Consider the following 25,913-nt stretch of genomic DNA (forward strand, 5'->3'; position numbering starts at 1 on the left):
CTTTGATCATACAATCATATAAATATATTAATTTATTTGAGCTTTAAACATTTTCTGGAAATTGACCAAACAATGAAAGGAAATTTTTAATGTTGACATTTGTTTGTTTTTAAACCAAAGAACAGACTAGAATCTGATTTCCTAAAAAAAGGTCTAGACTCATGATTCCAAAGGGTACAGTGCTCTTTAGAAACCAATAGAGGGTGACCCTTCTCTTTCATTTTGAAGGAAATGCCATTTATTTCTAGAAAAACTGTTTTCGAAAGAACAGTGATACAGAGATTGATTTATTCCAATGGACTTTTTAACAAAATTCATTTTATTAGCCGATGCAGTCCTCTAATTTGCTAAATTCCCTTTAAAATTATGGCTCCTAAACTGCTTCTGATTTTTACACTTTTAATTAACACTAATTGCCCATACTAGATAGACATCTAGGATACTTCATAATACACTTGCTAACTGAATTCAGAATTTGATCAGGGCTACAACACTTTTGTGGGCTGCTTTCTCTATAAAAAATATTAAAAATCATATTGTATGACCCATTTGGTATAAAGACAAATAGATGAATAATAATCTAATGTATAATATACATTATAATATATACTATAACATTTTCTTTAACCTAAAATTCACTTTTTTCTGGGACTTTCCGGGCAGTCCAGTGGTTAGGACTTCACCTTCCAATGCAGGGGGTGTGGGCTCCATCCCTGGTTGGGGAGCTGAGATCCCACATGCCTCATGGCCAAAAAACCAAAACATTAAAAAAAAACAGAAGCAATATTTTAATCAATTCAATAAAGACTTTAAAAATGGTCCACATCAAAAAAAAAATCAAAAAAGAAGTTTACTTTTTTCTTCTGATTTTTAAAAGAAATTAAAACAGTTTTATGGGCCATCTAAGAATAATATGGTCTCTAAACACTGTATGTACTGTGCATAATGGATCAGGTAGCCCTGAGTACGATAAGAAAACATCATCTTTGCATGATTTTGAACCAAGAGAGGAAGGGGATCTGCAGCAGCAGAGTCATGTCTGGACCCTCCTGTGGGGTCTCGGCCCTTTGTGCTCCTCACAGCTCTAGAACGTCCTTCCTTCCCCTCAGAACTTGGACCCAGGCCCTGTGTACTCTGTGGGGAGTGGCTGATCACAGCCTAGGACCAGCATGTCCATTTTCAAGATGTAGTCTTTCAAATTCAGCATGTGTTCTGAGTTTGCCACTATTTTTTATTTGGAATCAAGTTTTCCTTTGTCTTCAGGCAGGTCCATCTGCAGAGCCAACAATGTGACCGGGTACGTCACGTAGTTCCTCTTTAATCCAACAAAGAGATTTTACTTATGTCTGCGTGGCACCCAAATACACGGTCATTTCAATCAGCTAAAGATGATTGATTTGTTATTTGAGCATTTGTTCTATGTAATACTAAATCAATCTTTGCCTATGGTGTTTGGGTATTTTATATATATGTATGAATAAAGGTTTTATATATATTAAACCTTTATTCTGAAAGGCAGGTAAGTTAATGATTATTAAAGAAAAAATGAAGTCAAATCTTTCTTCTCTCTGTTCGCCTTCAAGTACCCCCATCCTGTATCTATCCATAGGTACTGACAGTTAAAGCAAGGTATTTAGGGCAACACAAATACCAAAATATTTGTATATTGAGATTTAAAGTTTGTAATGAATTCACTCAGTGTTACAAAATTATCCTAGATACTTCTCCTTAGTTGCCTGGGGAGGTGAATTCCCTCTCCCAACCAATGCTTTTAGGCAAGCAAGTGTAAGTGGGATGTTACTTATCGAAATGTTATGTAAGTATTCAAGCACCTAAGAGACTACTCGGTACAGTGTGAACAACGGTGAGAATGGAATCAAGTATTTTACTATCCAGTAGGTACCTTAGAGAGTCTGGAAAATTTTCCTTTGTAGAAATAGTTTCTACTAGCAATAAACTGCATCTCTTTGCTGGGTGCCATTTAGCTTTTCACAGAATCGACTAGGCCAAACAATGTTCTTCACGTGATTCTGGAGGAAGAGTTTGCATATAATGTGAAACTGCTATGTTTTCTGCAACTCCAGCCACTTCTCTTGAATGTTAACTCTACGGAAACCGCATTCTGAAGAGAGACTCTCTATCACACAGGGGAAGCAACTGTAATTGCCAGAGACTGCTCATGAGATATAGTAAGCTTAGAAACTTAAGAAGAAAAATCAAATGATTGTTTGGAATCTTGGGAAATTACTAGATGAGTGTGTTTGCAAACTACAAAGTTAAAAGAAAATCTCATGACGTTATTTTACCCTGTCTTAAAAGGATAAAATGTCATTCAGATCTTAGTTTTCTTGATTGGGATATCTATATTGGAAGTATAAAAGCAAATTAAATAGTATATTACTTACTCTTAAGAAAAATGGAAATTTTTTCCCATAAAATCCAACTCTGAAGAACTCTGGCTCAAGACGTTGCTGGTCCATAATTTTGTCATACAAAGAGGCTTCCATCATCTAGCAAAGAACAGGGGAAATTTTAATCATTTTATCTCATCTTTTAGCTCTACCACTTTATAGAAGAGGATATTTCTTCTACAAAAAGGAGAACATCATTTTAGTTCAGTTTGCGGAAAAGAAGGTTTGACTCCCTTTCTGTGCTTTAAGGCAGGGGTCAGCAAACTTACTCTGTAAATGACCAGGCAATAAATATTTTAGACTTTGCAGGCCACATGGTCCCTGTCACAATTACTCAATTCTGCGAGGCACACAGGCTGCAGTTTCCCGACCCCTGCTTTAAAGGATTGAGTATGTTATTATATGTTCTTACCAGAGAGAATGATTTCTACACACCTGGTCTATCGAGGACATATTTTCTTCACAGTAATATAAAAATTAACATGAACTGTTAGAGGCAAATTCTGGAGAATTCTTGTACTCACCTGTGGATTTGGTTTTCCTGGGTCATGGTAATTTGGGACATTTGGAAGGTGCAACCTTGTACAGGTTGGACAGGGATAAACCAATAAACCAAACCAAAGGGGGTCCATAGTGCAAAGTGCTGTCTGGGCTGAAAGCTCTTAAATGTGTCTTTGACAAGGTTGGAACTACGAAGTACATAAAGCTTATGGTTCCCCATTCATGGTATTATCATCCCCAGGGTTTCCACAGAAAGACTAATATTTCACTTGAAAACATTCCCCCTTCCCCCGCCCCCAGTAACAGCCCCCCAAAGAGCAGTTGGCATGAAGTGCAATGCTTTGCGTTTATAAAAATCTTAGTGACTATGGCACCCAAGGGCTCTAATGGGTAAACACTGTAACCTCGATTCTATTCCAGGGACAGGATGGCAAGAGAAGCACAACAACATTTTCATATAAAACTGCAGTGCCTGCCAGCACCCGCATGATGAACTGAAGTTAAAACAAGGTTTTTCCTCCTTGGTTTTGATGTTAGGAGAAATATCGATGAACTGCTGACATGAAATACTATGCCCAAAGTACAGGGCCAGCTCCCGCCAGCTGAAAAAGTTACTTGTGGTGTAAGGGATTTTGAGCTGTTAAAGGTTTACAAGATCATCTCTTAAATTGCTACGTCAGAATTAAAAGGAAACATCATCATCTTTTTTAAAAATGTATATATAAAAGCTGACGATCCTGTTTTAGAAACCCTGAAGAGCTTAAGTGTTACAAGATGACGCCAAATGTTCATGACTTTAAAGAATAGGACTTGGAGTACCAGAGGGACTTGCATGAATTTGAAATAAAAGAAGGTATAAAACATTTGTTCAGGGACACAAAATATTAAACTCCTTGGGCTCTTGGGTACTAAGACCTTGGTTTCAGTGTAGCAAATAAAAACATATTTCTGAAGTGAAAAAGATTTGACACCTATAGAAGTTAACCCCCAAATAGTTAAAAACGTGTCAGCTAGTCATTTTTACTATTTTGCTGTGCAGATTATGGGACTAAGAATGGTACATTGTTACAGAGATTTGTGTGCAAGTGGCAAGCTCTTCTAATAGTGTGAAGAGTTTCCTCAACAAACTGAAAGTATTTATCTTGGGTTAAATTTTATATTTCATATGTCAGATGTGTTTAGAATAGATCAAGGGCTCCCTTTTTGTATATTAATCAGAGAAATCACACAGATCAACATGCTATTTCTCTGTATAAATAGAGGAGTATGCTTCAGAGGAAAGGCATCTTTAAAAAGCTTTCTGCAAGACATATCAAGACTATCACAAAGCTAATTTCATAGCGTCATATTGGAAAGCTAAGCAAAAAAGGATTCCGTAACCCGATTAGGATGCATCCAGGTACCTTACCCTCATCTTGCTCAGGTTTCTATAATCATAATAACTTTCGTACTGCTCTGCAATCTTCCGGCACAAGATGATGCCATTCTCCCAACACTGTGGACAAGTGAATGACATAAATGTTCATGATCTCACAACTTTTACTAACTCCCACCCAGAGGTCAGGAGGTGACTGCTTTCAGATGATCAAGCCTTACTTCTTAACCTTTATAACCTACCCTTAAGGTACCACTGCAATTTTATGCATGAAAACAGCATGTAATTAATGTGTTAACTATTAAAAATCTTTAGAGAGTGGGAAATGATAACCCACCACAAGTCATTAAGATACGGCACAAAAACAACATTTCCTGGCATCATTTCAAAATTATCATGTTGAAGATGTGGTGTGTATATATATATATATATACACATACATACATACATACAATGGAATATTACTCAGCCATCAAAAATAATGAAATAATGTCATTTGTAGCAACACAGATGAACCTAGAGATTATCACTAAAGCAAAGTAAGTCAGACAGAGAAAGACAAATACCATATGATATCACTTGTATGTGGGATCTAAAATACAACACAAATCAACATATCTACGAAACAAAGAAAGACTCACAGACACAGAAAACAGACGTGGTTGCCAAGGGTGTGGGGGTGGGAGAGGGATGGAGTGGGAGTTTGGGTTTAGCAGATGCAAACTAGTATATATAGGATGGATAAACAACAAGGTCCTACTGCATAGCACAGGGAACTATATCCAATAGCCTGTGACAAACCATAATGGAAAAGAATATGAAAAAAAAAATATATGTACAACTGAGTCACTTTGCTGTACCAAAGAAATTAACACAACATTGTAAATCAACTCTACTTCAATAAAAAATTTTTTAAAAAGTAATAATTTATAGGTAAAAAACAAAGAAACAAAATTATCATCTTGAAATAACTGCTGTTCCACAATGGTCAAGGAGACGAATAAACAGGCCCTCAATGCTGGGGTGGGGGGAACTGCCACCGACCCCTAAGGCCCAATTATCCACAACTGGCACAGTGGATTCCTTGTTTGGCCCAATTTCACTTGGAAATTGTGAGGGTTTAACCCAGCTGGTTACTCTAAGGAGAAATGCAGAAATCCTTTGATCTAGCTCAGGTATCGGCAAAGTTATTCACCGAACAGTAAATACTTTAGGTTTTGTGGACCATACAGCCTTTGTCACAACCACTCAACTGCTGTTAAATCATGAAAACACATCCGTATAGACATACATGAGCTTGTCTGGGTTCCAATAAAACTTTATAGACAATGAAAAGGGAACTTCATGTAATTTTCTCATGTCAAATCATTCTTCTTTTGATTTTGTTCAACCAATTAAAAATGTAAAAGTGATTCTTAGATTGTGGGTCAAACAGAAACAGTCAGTGAACCATTTGACCCATGGGCCGTAGTCTCCAAGCCCTGATCCAGCACAAGCTCCTGAGAATGGGCCGAGAGATGCAGCCAGAGGTTTTGTAACAGCTTATCTTAAGGGTGGAAACTTCACTGCAGGAGGGCACAGAGGCATTTCTTTGCTATTAACGTAACGAACGATATGTCAGTGTAGTTTGATAAATAATAGAAGAGGATAGGAAAGAAGCAATTCCCTTTCATCAAATTTTTAGGTGTACCCAATTATGTCTTATAAGAGAATGACAGCCACCGGTTGTATTTTAATTTCCTGTTTAACCTTGGCACTTTGGAAGATATACGTAAATCTAAGACACATATCACCAAAGCATCCAAGTGTTCAAATCAACTGGGGTCAGATTCACAATTATTTTTCTTCAAGAGCACTGCAAACCCTTGAAGAGGGAGCAGGGGGCAGGGAGGTGATGTGCTGAATTGCCTTATTAGCTCAGGGAGGTTTTCAGCACCCCATGGCAACTCTCAGTATATGACAGGATGCCATAAAATGCTGTAAACAAATTTAGTTTCATTTATTTTACCTTAAAAAGAAAGTGGAAGGAGGCATATTACTACATGCCAATCTGGGGAGCTGAGTGAGGTGTGATAATGGTTTTTCAGAAAATAAAATGCCTGGGTGTCAAAACCTCTAGATCAGTGTTTCTCAAGGTGGGGTCCCATGTTCATACACATTGGAATTTCCTGGAGTCCTTGTTAAAATTGCAGAATTCCTTGCCTCAAGCCAGACTTACTTAATCAGAATGTCCAGGAGTAGGGCCGGGGAATTTTAATTTCAATAAACTCTTTGGAGTCTTTAATGCACATTGAAATTCGAGGGCCCCTGCTTGAAGAGGTGGCCATCAATGAACTAAAGGAAATGTGACAATCACCTTGCGAGATGCCACGGGTGGGCGGGGCCACCTACCTTGCCTCTGTCAAAGTTCTGGATGATGGCGAGGTGCAGGTGCTCCTTGCGCTGCCATTCTGTCTGCATGGGGTAGGTCAGGAACTCCCGGAGGGGCCGATCAGACCATTCCAGCAGCTCATCATATAACAGGAGAGTATACGCGGCCTCTGAAATTCAAGTGGGAAGGTGATGATCGAGACAGGACCCCAAAGAACCTCCCTTCAAACGGGGCTGGTTTGGGACAAATTGGAGAAAATACTGTTTTCTGAATGTCATGATACTAAAGAAAAAAATGTCCAGAATATATGCAACAGAAGGTTAATGAATGATGAGTTCCCCTGGGAGATGGAATTATCAGAGATTTGTGTTTGATCTTTTGGTTCTCTTTATTCTCTCTTTCTCTCCTTCCCTCCTTTTTTTTCCCCCCATAACGTTCATATGCTACCAGCATATGATAATAAAAATAAAAATGTTTAAGGGTATCTCTGTAGCTGGTTCAAAGATGTAGGTAGGGGAGACATGCCTTTGTTTGCTCGGAAGTTCACGGGTAAATCCCTTGGAGTGGGACTATGGGCATCTTCCAAAGGGCATGCTTAGGAAGCAAAAAATGATAGCTAAATTCTCCTGGATAATACAAGGCTGAAAAATCTGAGAGTGGGGTGTGTGTGTGTGTGTGTGTGTGTGTGTGTTGGGGGGGGGGTCGGGGTACAGGCAGAATTTAGGAGGGGCAAAGCTAGAGAGGAGCCGAGCTCAGAGAAGAAAAATTTTTAAAATCTAGCAACAGAGGAAGGACAAGAAAGAGTAAAAGTATTGGATAAACAGTGTGTGTGTGTGTGTGTGTGTGTGTGAGACAGAGAGGGAAAACAAACTGCGGGGCCGTGTGCTATGACCTCCATGGTTAGTCCCAACAAATCTTCAGTAATGGCTACTGAAGTCATGACATGTTTGGTGTGGTTGGAATTTCTTGGGGAAACATGAAAAGAGATGACATTCTATACACACGTGTGAAAATGGTGACCCACAGGCTTAAGCATAGTCGACAGGTAGTGTAGTTAACAGAATACTTGCTATTCTGCAGGTCTCTTCTTTTCCTGAACCATAAATATGGCCAAATACATCAAGAAGAGGAACCAGAATTCACTGTCACCGATGAAGGACTGTAATAATAATCATCTAACACTATAACAGCCAACTCATTTACTGCATTGAATAAAATGAACAAACCCTTATGTTATTTATCTATTTAACTACCATCTCCACACACGTCTCAAAAGACACAGTAGGAGCTTTTACCACAATATCCATAAATGGTAATTCTTTTTTTCACTTATTTGCTTGAAGGGTAACTACACATAAAGCTCTTAAGTAACATGTTAAGCTCTAGTACTATGATTTGGCTATCTCAATGTATCACGTAGAGTTGCGATAAAGAGCTAGATTCCTATCACTTTTCTCTTTTCTCCCAAGTGTAGAAGTCCTGTAAGGCACGGGCTCTGGCGGTTCTTCCTCTTTAATTACCTTTGGTGAGCTCAGTCCTGCAGCTTCAATGACTGTAGCAAAAGCTTTCATCACCCGCCAGCAGTCTCCTATCCCCCAGCATTCAGTTTGTGCACTGTTACCAATATGACTTTCCTTCACTGCAAATGATCACATTGCTCCCCTGATTAAAACTAGCCAATGACTCTAAGTAACTAACAGAACAAATTTATATTTCCTAAAGTGACAGAGAAGGCTGCCCATGATATGGTCCCTCCGCTCACATATTCCCACTGTTCCTCCACTTATTGCAGGTAAGAAGGAGCCCACCACTGTCTCTCCTAAGAAGCCTCCAGCCCCCTTGACCCCATTATCAGCTTTTGCTGAATGAAACAAGATGCATCCTGACCCAGAGGCAGCTGCCCACCAGGGACAGAGGTGGCTTCTCTTGCTTGGGCACTGGACAAACCCTTTCTTGTGGTGAGATGGAGAGAGGGAATATCTGCTAAAGGGTGTTGGTTAATAAGTGGATGCAGAAACAGCTGAATCGCCACAACGTAGGTTGCCATGGAAGACTGCTTTACAGAGGACAAGAATGGTGATGATGATAACCAGATCATCAGAGCTGTGCTGTATTTGAATAGCCTTCTACTTTTCTCTGAGGCCTCCTGAGATAATTTCCTAATCTTTAATTACCCACATATTCTTATCATGCCAAGCACCTAAGAAAACCCCATGTGTGTCTTTGTTTCTCCATCCACACTCTTTGCTCGTGTTATCCGAACAAACTAAGGTTCCCCTCACTTATCACACCAGCTGACACCTATGGTCCTTCACAGCCTGTTCCTTCAAGCCTTTCCGCTTTAACTACTAAATAACTCCTATTTTCTCTTAGTGACGCAGCTCAGGAATTATCATCTTTGTCTCTCAAATTTCTTGTGTGTCTCCCTGAGCACTCAAAAAATACCCATAAGACTAACCATGTCACAGTGAAAAGGGGGAGGGGTGAGGACTGAGGGTCCTCACTCCCCACAGTTGAAGCCTGCAGCTGACCACAGAGTGGTACCTAAAAGGCAATGAAGGTCAAATTCACAGAGACAGAAAGTAGAGTGGTGGTTCCCAGGGACTGGGGGAGGGGAAAATGAGAAGTTATTGTTTAATGGGTACAGGGTTTCAGATTGGACAGATGAAAAATTTCTGGAGACAGATGGTGGTAATGGTTGCACAACAATGTGAATGTACTTAATGCCACCGAACCGTACACTGAAAAACAGGTAAGATGGGGAATTTTATGTTATGTATATTTTACCACAACAAAAAAGTGAAAAAAAGGGGGAGCAATGAAGAGTTTCTAATCCCTAAACTGCTTTCCAAATCATGTTTGCCCTGGGAAGGCCCAGGGGATGGCTGGAAGGTCACGTGTGGGTGACTTGCCCCTGGGAAGTGTGGAAAAACAAGTAAGCATTGGTGGGCCAGCAGAGGAAGCTGAAAAATGACGGAATGGTGACATGGGAAAGGTGTGAAAACAAATTACACCTGTTTCAGAATTTGATTCGGGAAAATCATGATGAATACCTGAGGTAAACAGTGTGTGTAAAGGAAGCATTAAAGGAAACATGTATGCCTTTGAGGTGTTAACAACAGACTACTAAGGTTGTTTGAATACATGAACAAATTGTAAATGTTTTATTATATGTTGTATACTTATTCCTCTACATCTTTAGAAGACAATACTACATATTGAAAAAAGAAGGATGAATCACATCCAGAATTTCCAATAGACAATGTTTTTAAAAGTGTTTCTAATTCTGAACAAAAGGCATCATCACATAATTAAATATGGGCTATCTCATTCCATCGTTTTGAGATGTGTACAGTGAGGACACCAATATGCAAAAAGAAATAACACAGGAGAAGAGTGGAGATGAATCAAGTAATGGAGGGCACTGTCACAGAGGGCTGGAAAGGGTTAAGCCATTTAAACTGAATCCTATAAAGATAGAGAAGTTTTTCCATCAATTTCCCTTTCTCCAAGGACACACAAAAATGAGGACAGAAGAGAAATAAGAAAAATGTTATATCGGAAAAGAAGTTATTTCTTATGACTTTGGGGAACATAAAAACTGCAAGCTGAGTAAACAAATTAAAGAAAAAAATTTATTCGTTTCCAAAATAGACAGATTTGGATTTTCAGAAAATGAAAATGTATCTGTTACATATCTGCAAGAGCTTGCCCTCACTTCCCTCTCTCATTTCTTTTTTTTTATGGACTTTAAAATAAAACAAGTCTACTAGGTTGTTTTCAAAGATAGAAAAACTAGGTTCACCATTTCTCTCAAAAATTGGCTACAAACTACTTTAAAATGACCACTTAAACTCCCAGACAACAGAGTCAGCTCAAAATTCTTAGTTTATTTCATCAAAACTATCAGCACATCTGTGTGAAGAGATACTGGGGCTTCCTCAGTGATTAAGGAATTACCAATATTGAAGGAGAGAAATCTGCTCTCAGGGTATTAAAATCTCATTGAGTGCATTCATTAGTAATGCAATTATTTAAGTCTCACACTGCTAGGCACTAGTCAAAGAACTGGGAAGACTAAGAAGAAAACATCATTTCTGTCCTCAAGGAACTTCTCCTTCAACTAAAGATCTCTCTACTACCTACCTATGTACCTATTAACACACACACACACACATATATACACCTTATATAACTATGAATAAAAACAACATGATAAATGTTTTAATGGAAATCTGAAAAAATTGCAATGGGAAAAGAGTTGGAAATATCAACTCAGCCCATGGCAGGGAGTGCTGGGTCATAGAGTTGATGAGGGAAGTGAAGGAAGGTAAACACTTCATGGAAAAGATGATATAGGAGCTGGCTCTTAAGGATAAAAATTAGGAATGTAGTGCGAGAGGTAAGATGAGGCTTGAGCAGACAGGTGTTGGTTCAATTATGATGGGCTCCGAATAAAGAGTTTGAGCTTTATTTTGTAGAGGACATGAATTGATAGAGTTATATCTAGAGAAGGGGTTGGCAAAATTTTCTCAAAGGGCCAGAAAGTAAATAATTTAGGCTTGCAGGCCACACTACAACTTTGTGGCAACTATTTAATTCTGCCAGTGGAGCACAACAGCAACCTTAGACAATATGTAATTAAGTGGGTGTGGCTCAGTTATAATAAAACTTTCTTTACAAAATCGCCTGGCCGGCCTGCAGGTTAAAGTTTGCTGAGGTAACTCTGGGGACAGTTAGGAAGCAGTCCAGGTGAGAGATGATGAAGGCCTATTTGAGGCAGTGAAACTGGAAATAATAAAAAGGAAATGGTTTTGATGTTTAGGAAGCAGAACCAATAGCACTTCATGAATAAGAGGCATCAAAGATATCATGAAGTCTCCAGTTTAAGAGGAAACAGTAGGGCTTCCCTGGTGGCGCAGTGGTTGAGAATCCGCCTGCCTATGCAGGGGACACAGGTTCGTGCCCTGGTCTGGGAAGATCCCACATGCCGCGGAGCGGCTGGGCCCGTGAGCCATGGCTACTGAGCCTGTGCGTCCGGAGCCTGCGCGTCCGGAGCCTGTGCCCCGCAATGGGAGAGGCCACAACAGTGAGAGGCCAGCGTACCGCCAAAAAAAAAAAAAAAAAAAGTAAACAGTGATGCTCTTAAGTGATACAGTGGAACTGTAGCTAGAGGCATATTTAAATTCTGGGAACAAGAGCACCACTTCAGAAAGGTTCCTTTACTCTTTTAAAGCTGAGGGAGGAACCATGATTCAGGAGTTCTTTGGAAGAACAGTGTGGCAAAAGACTAAGATTTGTAGTTCCTAAATCCAATTAAAGGGTGCTCATTCTCGTTAAGATGTAGTAAGCACATTCTAGTGTCTCTTTCCCACTGATTCAACTAAAAACCCCAGACAAAATATGTAAAGCAACTATTGGAGAATTCTGAACAGTAAACGAGAAGGTAGACAGAACAGTAAAATCAATACTCAAAAGAAGGACCACAGAGTGGTGAGTTCCTTGTTTTTATTTTTTGCCTTTTCTACCTCCTGGCTTAGCCTTCCCTGCCTCCTGGAACTGCAAATGGAAACAGACAGAAAAAGCTCCAAGAAAAGCTCCTCTAGTCAGAGGACTGGGAAGAGGACCTTCTGTGGGATGGAGTACTTTTTTTTTTGCGGTATGCGGGCCTCTCACTGTTGTGGCCTCTCCCGTTGCGGAGCACAGGCTCCAGACGCGCAGGCTCAGCGGCCATGGCTCACGGGCCCAGCCGCTCCGCGGCATGTGGGATCTTCCCGGACCGGGGAACGAACCCGTGTCCCCTGCATCGGCAGGCGGACTCTCAACCACTGCGCCACCAGGGAAGCCCGGATGGAGTACTTTTGACTCTTCTGGTCCACTCTGAGTCCCAGGGACAAAGCTGTAAACCTGAAGTGTGACAGTAGGGGCAATCACAGTGGCAGCAGCAACAGCTTCCATTTTTCTCTTTTCTTTCACTGCTTTGTCCCCAGGGAGACCAACTGTACATAGTACATCATAGTGTGGAGGATCAAGCCTTGGCTCTGAGTGCTTTGGCTTGGATCAAGTGAGAGTACTAGGAAAAGGAGCCCCTGGGAGATGGGAAGAGTGAGAAATATCAGAGAGAGGAAGGAGATGGAGGAAGGAATTTTTAAATTCTGTGTATGACTTCCTTGGGCTCACCCCCAAGCTGCACATGTGCAGAATGAACTAGAATCAACATAACAAAGATTTTGATAAATGAATTATGGTATAGATAAATGTCCATGTCCCAGACTCTCCCTGGGTGACATACATGCAGGAAAGACCAGGAATGTGCTGCAAAGGCTTTGATAACTAAACTGACCTTCAAAAGGTGGCTCAGGACTTGAGGTCCGAAACTAACTGATTTTCTGCTAAAATAAAAATAGTCAATATTCTCCAGAAGATGAACTCTCATAATATTCAAAATGCCCAGGATATAATCCAAAATCACTTGACATTCAAAGAACCAGGAAAACTAAACAAATCTCAAAGGGAAAAGGCCATAACAGATGCCAATTCCAAGATGATTCAGTTGTTGAAATTATAGGCAAATACTAAGAAATAGCTATTACAACCATGCTACTTGAAGAAAAAGTGAACACTAGTGAAATAAATAGAAAGATACATGTTCTCTGCAAAGAAATTGAGCTATTAAAAAAACAGCCAAATAAGAATTTTAGAATTATATAATAAAAATAACAAAAACTAAAATTTCACTGGAAGGGCTCAATAGTTGAATGGAAATGATAGAGGAGAAGCAAAGGACTTGAAAATGGATGAAGCGAAATGATCCAATCTGAAAAACAGAAAGAAGAAAAATTGAAAAAAAAAAAACCTCAAAAAACAAACCAGGGTCTGAGAAACTTATAGAATGATACCAAAAGGTCATAAAACTGGCCATCCATAAAACTGGAGTCCCAAAAGAGAGAATCAGTGCAGAAAATATATTTGAAGAAATAATGCCTGAAAACTTCCCAAATTTGGTGAAGGAAATAAGTTTATAGATCCAAGAAACTCAGCAAACCCAACCAGGATAAACTTAAAGAAAACCATGCCCATATATGTCATAACTGAACTGCTGAAAACCGAAGAGAAAATCTTGAAAGCAACCAGAGACAATTACACATTACATACAGGGGAACAATTTAAATGACTGCAGATCTCTCATCAGAAACAATGGAGGCCAGAAGAAAGTAAAACAACATTTTTAAAGTACTGGAACAAAGATACTGTCCAAACAAAGACACTATCCAGCAAACATTTCCTTCAGGGATGAAGGTAAAATAAAGATGAAGGAAAACTAAGAATTCTTCACTATTAGATCTGCTCTAAAAGAAATACTAAAACAAGTTCTTTAGGTTGAATGAAAATGTTAACAGAGGAAAATTGAGAATTTCAGGAATGAAGAAAGACCAACAGAAATGGTAAATATCTGAGTAAATATAATAGATTATTTTTAACCTCTTAAATTCTTTAAAACAGATATGACTTAAAAATTATGACATTATCTGATGGAGTTTTCAATGTACCTAGATGTAATACCTATGACACTACAATGTAAAGTGGGGAGGTGGTAAAGTTCCTGTATTAACTTGAAGTGGTGAAATACTCACTTTAAGTAGACCGTGAAAAGTTGCTTTTTATAATCCCAAAAACAACCTCTAAAAATCTACACAAAGAGATATAGTAAAAAAAAAAAAAAAAAAAAAGCCAATATATTAAAAACATAGAGTACTTAGAAACATAAATCTAATTAAAAATAAATTCCACTTTTAAAGGAGAAATGCTTGAGTCCTCAGCTCTAATTCAAAAAACAGAGGAGTTATTATTTTTAATATACCAGTGACCTGCCCACTTCCCCCAACCTGAGCCAAAAGACACAATTACCTGTGAAGTTCTGTGCTTTGAGGTGCAGATCGTAGAGTTTGTGGATATAGCGTATATACATCTCTTCCTTGTTCAGTTCAGTCTTATAGAAGTTCTATAAAAAAGAGTACAAGCATGGATAATTCCTCAACAATTAGGTTGTCAAGTATCTGCCTTTTACTCTGCTTGAAGTTTGATATCTTGAACCAAGAGAACAGATGAATTTTTCTGTATAAATGTCTTTAAAAAATTAAGTAAGGAGACCCAGTGACATATTTTTAACTCAGCACTGTCTGTATTAAACATTATTTATCATTTATTGAATAGGCTGGTAATTCCTGGGGGGATGTTATTACCACTGATTCACATTTCATTTGTTACTTTCTGTTGTTTTTTGTTAGTTTAACTGCCAGTGGACAATCAGCCTATTCAACTAAAAATATTAAAAATATGTAAGAGATTAACCTCTTTATTAAATTTGATCATGGATAGTCAAAGGATAATTTCTTTAATTTTAAACTTATTTTAAAGGTTTCCAGTTTATGACTACAACATAAAGGGATTAATAAGAGATTTTATTTCAAATTACTGTTACAGGGCCATGCTTATTGAAAATACTTGGTTTATTAAAAAAAGGTATCTGGATCTTATTAAACTTCTCTAAAATGTTTTAACATTTGTCACCAAAAACTCAACTCTGACTTACCTGGACACATTACATTGCCATTTTAAAGGTACACTTTATAGGCATCCACATACACTCCTTTACCACATCATTCAGTACATTAGTCCTCACTGAACTTAGTAAACATACGAGCAAAAGTGTAAGAAGTTGGAGTCCAGCAAAAGCATGATGCTGTGAGACTCTACATAAGGCAATTTTAGAAAGCAGATCATTGTACATTTTGAAATCCCTGCTAAAGCCATCTGAACTGCTATCATTACTACTGCTGTTGTTATTTATTTTATTTTATTTTTTTGCTGTTGTTGTTTTGACAGATGCTACTTGGTGTGTAGAAGAAGGGAAAATGAATAGTGATGGGGGGATAAATCTGCTGACTTGAAGCAGTGACAGGCTTTTCTAAGGGGGGAAAGTCCAGGAATTCTAAACGTTTTTGCATTTGATTAGCTAGAGAGGTGCTTTGGTAATGGACCAAACTAGCCAATGTGGCTGCTTAAATTGTACTTGGGCTCAAAGCCTGAGGAGCTTCTGTCAGTGTACTTTCTGGCCACTACCTAACAGGTGTCCATTCTTCAGTATGAGGACTCTTCTAACCTTGAGACACTGACATTTAGTTGAACGCATCATAAAAAATATTTTTTCCAATTTATACCATTATCCTTCCCCTTTTCGTCTTGTGCCTTGTAGATCTTGGCATTCTTTAAAAAGCTAAGTAAACAATGCTCCTCATATCTCTACTATAACCAAAATCATTTTAATTAGCAAGAATTGTTGTACCATAAACATAAATTTAACAACCTCATAGCAGGCTTTTATGTTATTAAAGGATAATTTGTTCTAATAGCTCTCTGGTAAGAAGCGTATTTCTTTGGGAACCAAATAAGTGATCACTCTGTAAATGAACAGTTCTTGAAAAAAAAGAAAAGCTCTCTCCAGTCAGCAGATGAGAATCTTTCACATGTGTCTGGCAAAACTAGTGACACAAAGAACAAAACAATAATTACATTTCCTTGTATTAGTCATGTCAAAGATTACCCATTTTTACCAGCCTAATACTACAGTTTAACTCTGATCTTGTAAAGAAAGCCAGAGCTCTCCCAAAGACAATCTGGAATTGATCTTTCCAAAAAGTTAAGAAAAATCTCTAGGAGGCAGGGAGTGGTTAAAAAGAACCATATTGCAGCTAGAAATCAAAAACTTTCCATATGGAGTAGAAGCTAAAAAGATTAGCTTCAAAGTTATATATTTTGTCCTTTAATAATAAGTAGTCAGGTGCTGGTTGAAATTAGAACAGCTTTCAAAGCGTTAGCATTTTCTATACGGATATTCTTTTTTTAAAAAATAAATTTATTTATTTTTGGCTGCGTTGGTTCTTTGTTGCTGCGCGCGGGCTTTCTCCAGTTGCGGCGAGCGGGGGCTACTCTTTGTTGCGGTGCTCAGGCTTCTCATTGCGGTGGCTTCTCTTGTTGCGGAGCACAGGCTCTAGGGCGCGTGGGCTTCAGTAGTTGTGGCACACGGGCTCAGTAGATGTGGCTCGCGGGCTCTAGAGCGCAGGCTCAGTAGTTGTGGTGCATGGACTTGTGGTGCATGCTCCATGGCATGTGGGATCTTCCAGGACCAGGGCTCAAACCCATGTCCCCTGCATTGGCTGATGGACTCTTAACCACTGCGCCACCAGGGAAGTCTGATAAGGACTATTCTTGGTCAGTGCAAAACTAGCAAGATAAATTCATTGACTCAGGTGGATATTGACGGGGCCACTGATTTTATTTATTAAGTCTCTGGCTTATTCCTACTGGGAAACTAGAATAAACACATTTAGGTGGAAGTATTCGTTCTTTCATCCGAGGAAATGATCTCTCCTGTTATACTGGTTGAGGAAATGAACCTAGGGTCTACATTTATTTGTGTACCTCTAAACAGAGGACGCTGTGAAAGGAGCTGGAGACAATGGAAGACGATTCCTTTGGAAAAAGGTAAAGGCTTTCCTTTGAGGCTATTTATGAGACTTTGTGTTTGGAGTTGGGGTAGAGCCAAGATTAAGGAGATAAACTGAGAAAACCTGAAGCTGACAGAGCACTTGGCTTTTCTCCCCAGATACTGATGTACAAGCAGGGACGTGGAAGGAGATCAGGCTGAGGACCTTGACCCTGGTGAAAGGCCCGCAAAAAGCTGGGAAAGCACAGAAAGGAAATTTAAAAGTGGAAATGACTGTGCTCAAGGTTAGAAATAAGTGCTAAGAGGAGAGATAATGGGTTGACCAGTGAGCTTGGCCTGATGGCCTGCAGGTTACTGTTGGGTCTGATGATAAAAATTACAGAAGAAACTGCATAACAAGTGGTAGCCTGATAGAGGATGATCAGGTCTTACTATTTTTAGCAACTGATATTGGAGGTGGAGGTGTAACAATTAAATGCAAAAATGAAGAGGAAGTGGTAGGCGTGGTAAAAAAGGATAAAGTCATATACTCAGAGATGTAGTACAGTGAGAAAACAAATTAGTGAAACAGATTAAAAAGACAGTCATAAGAAAGCAAAAAATCCTGAGCTCTGAAGAGGGGCTGTAAGGGGAATAAACAAAACAAAACAAAAAAACCTGAAATCGATGAGCTAAGACAGGACAGAATCAGAATGGGGGACAAAACAAATTTTAAGGTGCAGACAAATAGAGAAAAAAAGGCATGTGAGAGACTCAGGTGGATCAGAGTAAGAGTTAGAATTCTGTCTGTGCAAGTACTTAGAATAGATGGTGAGGTTTCATCTATTCTGCAAAACAAGAAAACAAACCATGATATTCACTAATTTAGAACCAAAGCAGTCACAACGCATTCCTGTATTTTAAATCTGATTAAGGTAAATTATCAAAAGCATCAATTTATACTATATTAAAATTTGAAAAAGGAATGTGAATGTATAATCCTTGTTTTGCTCTGTAGTGAGAATACCATTCTATTTGATAATTAGTTATGAGACATTTCAGTACAAATTTTGTGTTCCTAGAACTGTTCTGGTGTAGCCTATTATCCTTACCCAATATTTATTTTTATTCTCAAAATCGTCTTGTTTGGGTGAGAAATTATGTGGTCATCCTAGTTATAATCCACAACTTAACAACAGCGGTATTATGGATTTAATTTGCAAAGAAGCTAGAGAGTGAAAATTCATGTGCTAAATATGAAACTGTCATTTGTTCAGAAAAGAACATTAATATTTATTAAAACCTAGAATACATACAAGAAGGGCAGAAAGAAACTGTCTACACAAAAGTGAAAAGACTTTTCTCCAGGGACATCATGCTTTTCCCTAGGAGAGCAACAAAAGACTCCAGGGAAGGGGAGCGATGCAACAAGAGAAGCCTGGCGTCACTCTGGGATTTTACAGTGGGAACATTCTGCAGTGTTCGAAGCTCAGAATTTTCTGGCATTTAATTCAACCTGAAGCAAAAACATATCTAAACTCTTTTAAGAAACACCCAGATAAAGACACATGGTAGCTGATAAACAAAACAGTATTTCTGTGAAAAAGCAAACGTTAGGATATAAGGAGGAAAAGGGAAATTGTTTACGAACCAGGAGGCTCACGGTGCAGCCAATCTTTTTGCCATCTACCTCGCCCATTTTCATGCAGTCCCTAAAAACAAAAAGCAAGAGTCAGAACACAGAACTTCCTTCCTAGGGGTGAACACAGTTTGTTCTTTTAGGAAGAAAAAATAAAAAAGGATCTGTCAGAGACTAGAGGCAATTTGCAAGTTGCTGTTCAGATGAGGCTCAGCAGAATAGAGGCAGTGCCCCAGGAAGCGTGAGCTTGGGAGAGGCTGGGGAGGGGGGCGGTCAGACCCTGCTGAGCACCAGTGTTGCTGAGAATTTCACTGCCAGGTGGACTGTGCTCCCTCTCAATAGACGGGGGCTCCAGGAAGGGGAGGAGTGAAGGTGTGTTATTACACACCTCTTACTTGGGGTGAGAAAGATCTGCTAAGCCTGGCCATCAGCAGTGAGAATGAAGCGTTTATTCTTAAAACACCATGCGTTTAAGTGGGATGAACTGCTTCAACAGTTTAGATCATTTCCAAATCAAAAAATGACTCTGAAAGCTAATGGTGTGAGTTTCATCCCCCCTCTCCTTTTCTAAGAAAGCAGCATGGTTGTACAATTGTTGGTTTCACTGTCGTCACCCTAAGATGAATGGATCTACTGGTTCTAATGGGTGAGTCTAAACACCAAGAAAAAAGATTTCTTTAATAACAGGACTGTCTCAATTCACTGAGACTTTAAAAGAACTGTCAAAACCCATACAACAAAACATAAAAAAGGAAAAGCAAAGAAAAAACTCTGAACCAGCTAGTTAGAGGTCTGTTATTTTACTGCTCAAGGTTCCACGGTCTGATTATCAATTCTTTGAGTGATTAACCCAAGGGCAATGTCGACTGTATTCTAACTCTCAGACTTTCTAAGGGGAGCGCGGCATATCTGGAAAACCGGGAGGGCGGGGGGTGGGCTCGGCTTACCTGTAATCTAACAACCTCTCCATTAGACGAGTTACAGTGGCGATTAATGAAACACCACTCTCCCTCCATGTTTCCCGCTCAATTTTCTTTAGTAGACTGGAAAAGAAAGAACCCAGGGCATTTTCAACATTTATTTTTATCAGTCACCATGACAACCATTTTACTTTCATCAATACCTTAAATGCCTTAGCAACCACTGCAACATCTCACAAGTAGCACAATTTGCAAACAATGTCTTACCTAGGATAGGGACCAAATAGTGGAATTCTAATCCAGGAAGCATTGACAAAGCAAATTGATTTTCATTATCCAAGTCATCAAATACGAACACATGCATATAAATCATATTTTCAAAATATGCAAGCACCTCACAGCTCAAAGACATTGTTTCCTAGCTTCTCTCTTCCACTAACAGAGGCTTGCACCTCACCACACCAAACCACACTGCGAAAAGCGAAAACAGGAGTGCCTCTAAGTTTACTTTTAAGTAAGATCTTGCTTTATTCACATAAAAATGTTTTCCTACCTCTCAGTGGAATGCATCTTCATCCAAGCAATTTTACTGCAATGCAACTGCTACAGGAAAATCCTTGTACAGACGGTATGACGTTTTGCGTTTTTTCCTTTCACTTAACATTTGCCCACTCAATACATATTGTACTATCTGTGCACTCACTCAACAGATTCATTCATTTTGTCATTAATCACAGAGGATTTTCTATGCGGTTGTTACAGCAGATTGATGACAAGTACCGAACCACATCTCTCCTCCTACCTTTTCCCTAATCTTAAGCACCTTGGAGCAGAGGCACTGCTATGTAAACACAAAACAATAACAATCATAATAATTAGGCTTTGTTTTACTTTGACTCCCACCTCTCGGCAAATTAACCATATACTTGGCAAAAACCTTTATGACTGAACTTTCCCCAAAAGAGAAAAGTAAGAACATAGGCAGGACAATATGAGGATACTTTGCCCTCCTAAATTTAATGATCATTATTTCTAAAATGTTGTTTCCCTTTCATCTTGGTTTCAGGAATAACATAGAGAGAAACCATTTCGTACAAGTACCATCTCAGCCTATCCTATACTGTGCTTCGTAGAAAAAAAGCTATTTTGTCAAAGCTGTTTTTTTTTGCTCTGTGGCTACGTTCTCTCTCAATCTTCCTTCCCACTCCCCACTGCTTCTTGCTATTACCATTCCAGTGCCCAGCCCTCTATCTCCTCATCCGGTGTCTATGCATCCCTGATCATTTGTTTTTCTGGTTTATTCTGAACTGTTTCCTAGATTAAGGAGGGGAAGATGGGAAGAAATAGCACATGAAGGGATGGAACTCGCCCTGACTAATCCCCCAGGGAAAGGTCCCCTAGTTTGTTCTAAACGTGTTTTCTTTTAAAAAGCCTCTGAGAAGCACCTGTTTCAAGCTTAAATGCCAAACTGGTATTGAACCAAGTACTCAGATGAAAATCTGCCTGCCAAAGCAATGCAGGATGATGGAGAAATCTTCCCAAGTGACAGCCCACACCTCATATACTTTAGAGGCTGAAAACCAAAGAGCTCAAGTTAGGTAATAATTCTAAAAATATATAGAGACTTCTTTTATAGGCATGAGTTTCATTAATTTGCACAGTCTCTGGCTGCAGGAAGAAATCTGAGCTACAGAATCCTCTTGTAAAAAGAGGCACAGCTCTGCACAGCCTGTTCCCTTGACTAACGCAAGACCCAAATATCAGGACCAAGCCTAGAACCCAGTTCATCTGCTTTCTCGGCCAGGCTAGTTCTTTCTGTGGGGAAGCTTGCCCTCCCAGTTTACCTGATACACATTGATAGGGAGAAGCTATAGGACAAGAAGAGAAGAGTCTCTCTAGATAACTTGGGTGACACTGATCTATAATTTGGTATATTTCTATTTGGTCTATAATCAGGCTGATGTGCCCATGGTGAGCACACAGGGAACTCATCTAATCACAGTGAAAGGTGATTTCTTCTTTTCTTTTTCTGAGGCACTAAAATGATGAATGGTTGCTACATGAACTAATGCACTAGACTTTACATACATGTCAAAAGAGCATTAACTATGCATCGTTCTTTTCTAATGTTTTTAAACCATTTTTAAAAACTGAAGTATAGCTGATTTACAATGTTGTATTAGTCTCAGGTGTACAGCAAAGTGATTCAGTTATATATATATATACATATATATGTATATATATTCATTCTCAGATTATTTTTCATTATAGGTTATTACAAGACATTGAATATAGTTCCCTGTGCTATATAGTAGGTCCTTGTTTCTATTTCATATACAGAAGTATGTCTATTAGGATAAATTAGGATAAACTCCTAATTTATCTCCCCCCCCCCCACTCCAAGGTGATTTCTTATTGCTAATTGATAGGCAATGGGACTCCATAACATTGAACAGCAGGATAAGCCACGGTCCTGCAGGATGACACCCTGCCCAACAGGCTTTTACTCTGTGAAGGAATATGAAGGGTGTAGAATTTGACCCTCAGTCTACCTCTCTCTGTAGCCTAACAGGATTGTGTGGAGGCCAACACTTATATGAAACACCTGTGTCGGTGCACACTCTTCTTAATCCAAAGAGAAGAGTTAGATACCTAAGTATGTGCTACACAGCTAATCCTCTGTCTGCAAACTATAATTAAATGTGTGATCACATTTAAGCAAAGATCTATGAAATGATTTGGAGTCTTACTGAATTATTTAGAGCAACACACGATAGAGCACAGTAAAGGACTGAGGTGGAGGTTACCTCTTCCGGAAAGCCCCTTTAGAACCCCCAAGGCTACTGGTACCCCACTGTGTGCTCCTACAGCACAGTCACTGCTGCATCTTCAGCCTTAGAAGAGCGCCTAGCACAGGGAGATGCTCAATAAATGAAGCTGAATGAGTGAATGAAGTGGATCCAGGGAAGCAGAATTTCATTCTGATACCTTATTCTGAATATCACATGGACGGCAATGATCCACAATTTCAGCATTATCAAAAACAATCAATCCTGACCCCTATTTATTTCAAAAAGATGTAGCGTGGGTAAATGCAGATAACGTGAGGGTCAGCGAAAGATGAGTTCTTAGGAAGGAAGTTACTATATAAATTTACAGTCTCATTCTAAGGAGGCTACTTTGGCAAGTACATACTACATTTTCAGGAAGCAGTGAGCTCCTTTCAGCTTCTGAACAAATTTTAAGAAGTTTTAGATATGAAATACAGAGAACAAATGAGAATCTGTACCATAGTGGCATGTGTTCCTAATTCATAATGTGTGCAGTGACTCACTGTGATCATACTAATTCATTGTGATTTCTATTGCCAGAAAAGCATTTTATTGTTTCCTGGAATATAGTTGGATTTTCACTTTCTTTTCTGAGCCCAGGTAGTAATGAAAGAAAAATATTTCTAGCAATATTTCTAGTAATATGTTAAAAATCAACAAAAGAATAAAAATCTCCATGGAATGAATCAGGCACCTTAAAATAGTCCTAATTATAGAGGCTTAATATTGTAATTATTGGTTTGATTTTAACGTCAAGGTACATCTTCTATTTCAAAGCCATATTTACACACAAGCAATCCAAACTGCATGCTATCAGGCCTTTATTAAAGTTGATAAGAGGCACTATGGAGCTATGTGAGTGTTTATTAATCTTGTGAATTTATCATAAATAATTAATCACAAATCTCAAGAGATTCATTTTACTGAGTGCTTTCTCATTTTAGTTCTTTGTTCAAACCAAGGACTAGTAACTGAACTGAGAGTGGTTTTCAAAAGCAATTTATTATATTGGATGAGGTTTTAATCAGAATTCTTGCTAAACTCCAGCTGTCACGAAAGACAGATGCTTTGTACACTAGAATGAACGAGGGCTTGGTGAATAATTATTAAAAGTTCCAGTTTAATTACAGTATCAGAGGAAAATGGCGTTGTTCAGGACTCAGTACAAAGAATGTATTTTATCATCCACCACTACCACAAGAAATCTGTGTACCCCTTCTTGGCTTTTCCTTTCAATATAATTTTCTTAAAAGCTTCAAGAATGATTCTGAATCAGGCAAGTTGAAATCTATCAGTCACTAGTAATACTTTTCAATATATATTAAAATATATTATATATTTTACTATATATATATTTTACTATATATTAATGTATCCACTGCCCTAAATTTATGATCATAAAACGAATTACAGAATTTTGTATTTGGCTATCAGTACTAAAGCATTAATATTTAGTTTTAGGTGACACTTGGGTGTAAATATAAGTAAAAGCGTATTTTGTGATAGAAAAATGTATTGCTAAATTGTTTTTGCACTTATGAAAGAACTGCAAACATTTCCCAAGCACAAAGAACTGGTTCTTCCTTCAAAAAGAAACACTTCATAAGTATAAAAGGTTTGAAAATGACTAAGATCCATAGAAAGCTGTAGAGGAAACAAGTGCTAGAATTAAAATCCTAAAGCACTAGAACCTTCTTATGTATCCTCTCTGGCCATTTCACACAGTGGATGAATACTTGGTATAAGCACTTCATCTTATGATAGTGATCACATTCTTTCCTTAGTAAGATAACCTCAAAGTCTCCTTACAATATTATTTCTCTATCCTCCATACAAATCCTAATCACAGAATTTACTAAAAACGACTTGCTTCTGTGATATTCTAATAAGAAACATTTAGGAAGAAATTAATAATGCTGAATGAGCAATAAGTATCGATGAATTAAATCAATTGTTGAAGAACAGATGCAAACTAGGTTAATTTTCCCAACAGCAAATCAACCAAGGATATCTCGTTTCGGAAAGCACTGTGCACAAATACAACAATCACACCACTATTGTGTCTTTTCCTCGCTCACTCTTGACCCTATTTAAAATCATTATCTTGCAGCCCCAGTTTAAAAATTACTAGGCATGAAAAGAGTGCAATTTGTTATATAACACTTGTAACCTGCCCTAATCAGAGATTAATACAAGCAGATATGTCTAATCATCAACATAACAAGATCCATTCGCCAGTTAAGCAATTATCCTTTATTTCACACTCCACAAAGACAAAGCACTCCTGTGAGACCCAAGCTGTCTTTGTAGCTCTCAGCTGCTTAGCACTGACACCAAATCCCCGGAACAGAATCCACTTGAGATAAACATGTTACTCACATACTGTTGAAGAGCTCACGGTATGTTTCATCACCTTTGCCTTCTGACATCAGGCTGTCCAGTTTGTCAATGAGCTTGGCTTCCACCTGAAACAGACCCAAATGTTACTCTCTTTCCTCCCTTTCACAAGTAGGATTTTCTAGGCATATTTATTTCTGCACAGGAAAAAGCCATAGTAAATTTTGTGAAAGCGACATTATCAGCTGTGGTTAACAGGAGACACCCCCTTGGAATTCTAGGGGGCCAATTCAGATGCAGGCACGTACTTCAAACTCCCGGTAGGGTAGCATGTGCTGTCGCCAAAGACTTCTATTTGTTGATTCAAACACAAATGCCTGCAGCCCAGCTTAAATGTTTGAATTCTTTATTTAGGAGCTGTAAAAACTGGCAAGTCTCATTTTTTTTTTTAATCATGATATATATAAGAACATCAGCAAACTACCATATCCACAAACATTCATTTAAATCTTTGATGTGTTTTGTATCTATTTTCTTTCTCAAAACAGCTCGAGGTCGCGCTAAATCTTTGCTAAAGTTGAGAATTTGTCCTAACCATGTACAGATGGTAGATCCATAGACATATTCTAAGTCAGCAATAGGCAGCATGAGAGAGAAAGGACATATTTCCTGAAAACTGTAGTCAAAACATTTATATTTTCAAGAACATAAATCCTTTAGGACTTCAGTATCAGGAAGGCAGAAATAAATATCCCTCATCTGTCAGAGGCAACAGAGGAGACAGAAAATGAAGACTCTCTGCCTGGCCAGAGAGAGTTAAACAACTAGGGGTAGGGAGGGATATTTGACTTTGGCAAGGGACTAAACACAATTATTCTCTTTGAATCAAATTTCAATAAGGGGATAAAGAGAAAAGGGAAGAAAAGTGGGTCTTCCCCAATACAATTTTTCAATAGCCTTTCATTCAGGTACTAGCTTTCTTCAAAATAAATGTAGAGATTGATACAGATGAAATGCCATGCTTTTGGCAACAGGAGGGTCC

General features: G+C 38.6%; 1 protein-coding gene across 3 annotated transcripts in view; it reads right to left on the bottom strand.

Moving 5' to 3' along the window:
* Positions 1-25,913, bottom strand: part of DOCK4 (dedicator of cytokinesis 4) — a 478,765-nt gene that overhangs the window by 34,565 nt on the left and 418,287 nt on the right. For 2 of the 3 annotated variants that reach the window (XM_073809840.1, XM_019925305.3), the window contains exons 32-38: positions 24,914-24,999; positions 19,731-19,826; positions 18,796-18,856; positions 14,567-14,660; positions 6,679-6,827; positions 4,321-4,407; positions 2,406-2,510 (exon numbers count right to left, since the gene is read on the bottom strand). In XM_073809840.1, coding sequence (XP_073665941.1) covers positions 2,406-2,510; positions 4,321-4,407; positions 6,679-6,827; positions 14,567-14,660; positions 18,796-18,856; positions 19,731-19,826; positions 24,914-24,999 — 678 coding nt within the window. The remainder of the gene's footprint in view (positions 1-2,405; positions 2,511-4,320; positions 4,408-6,678; positions 6,828-14,566; positions 14,661-18,795; positions 18,857-19,730; positions 19,827-24,913; positions 25,000-25,913) is intronic. The other variant, XM_073809841.1, reaches the window with a different exon arrangement.

The sequence above is a fragment of the Tursiops truncatus genome, chromosome 9 (assembly GCF_011762595.2).
Source record: "Tursiops truncatus isolate mTurTru1 chromosome 9, mTurTru1.mat.Y, whole genome shotgun sequence".
NCBI lineage: Eukaryota > Metazoa > Chordata > Mammalia > Artiodactyla > Delphinidae > Tursiops > Tursiops truncatus.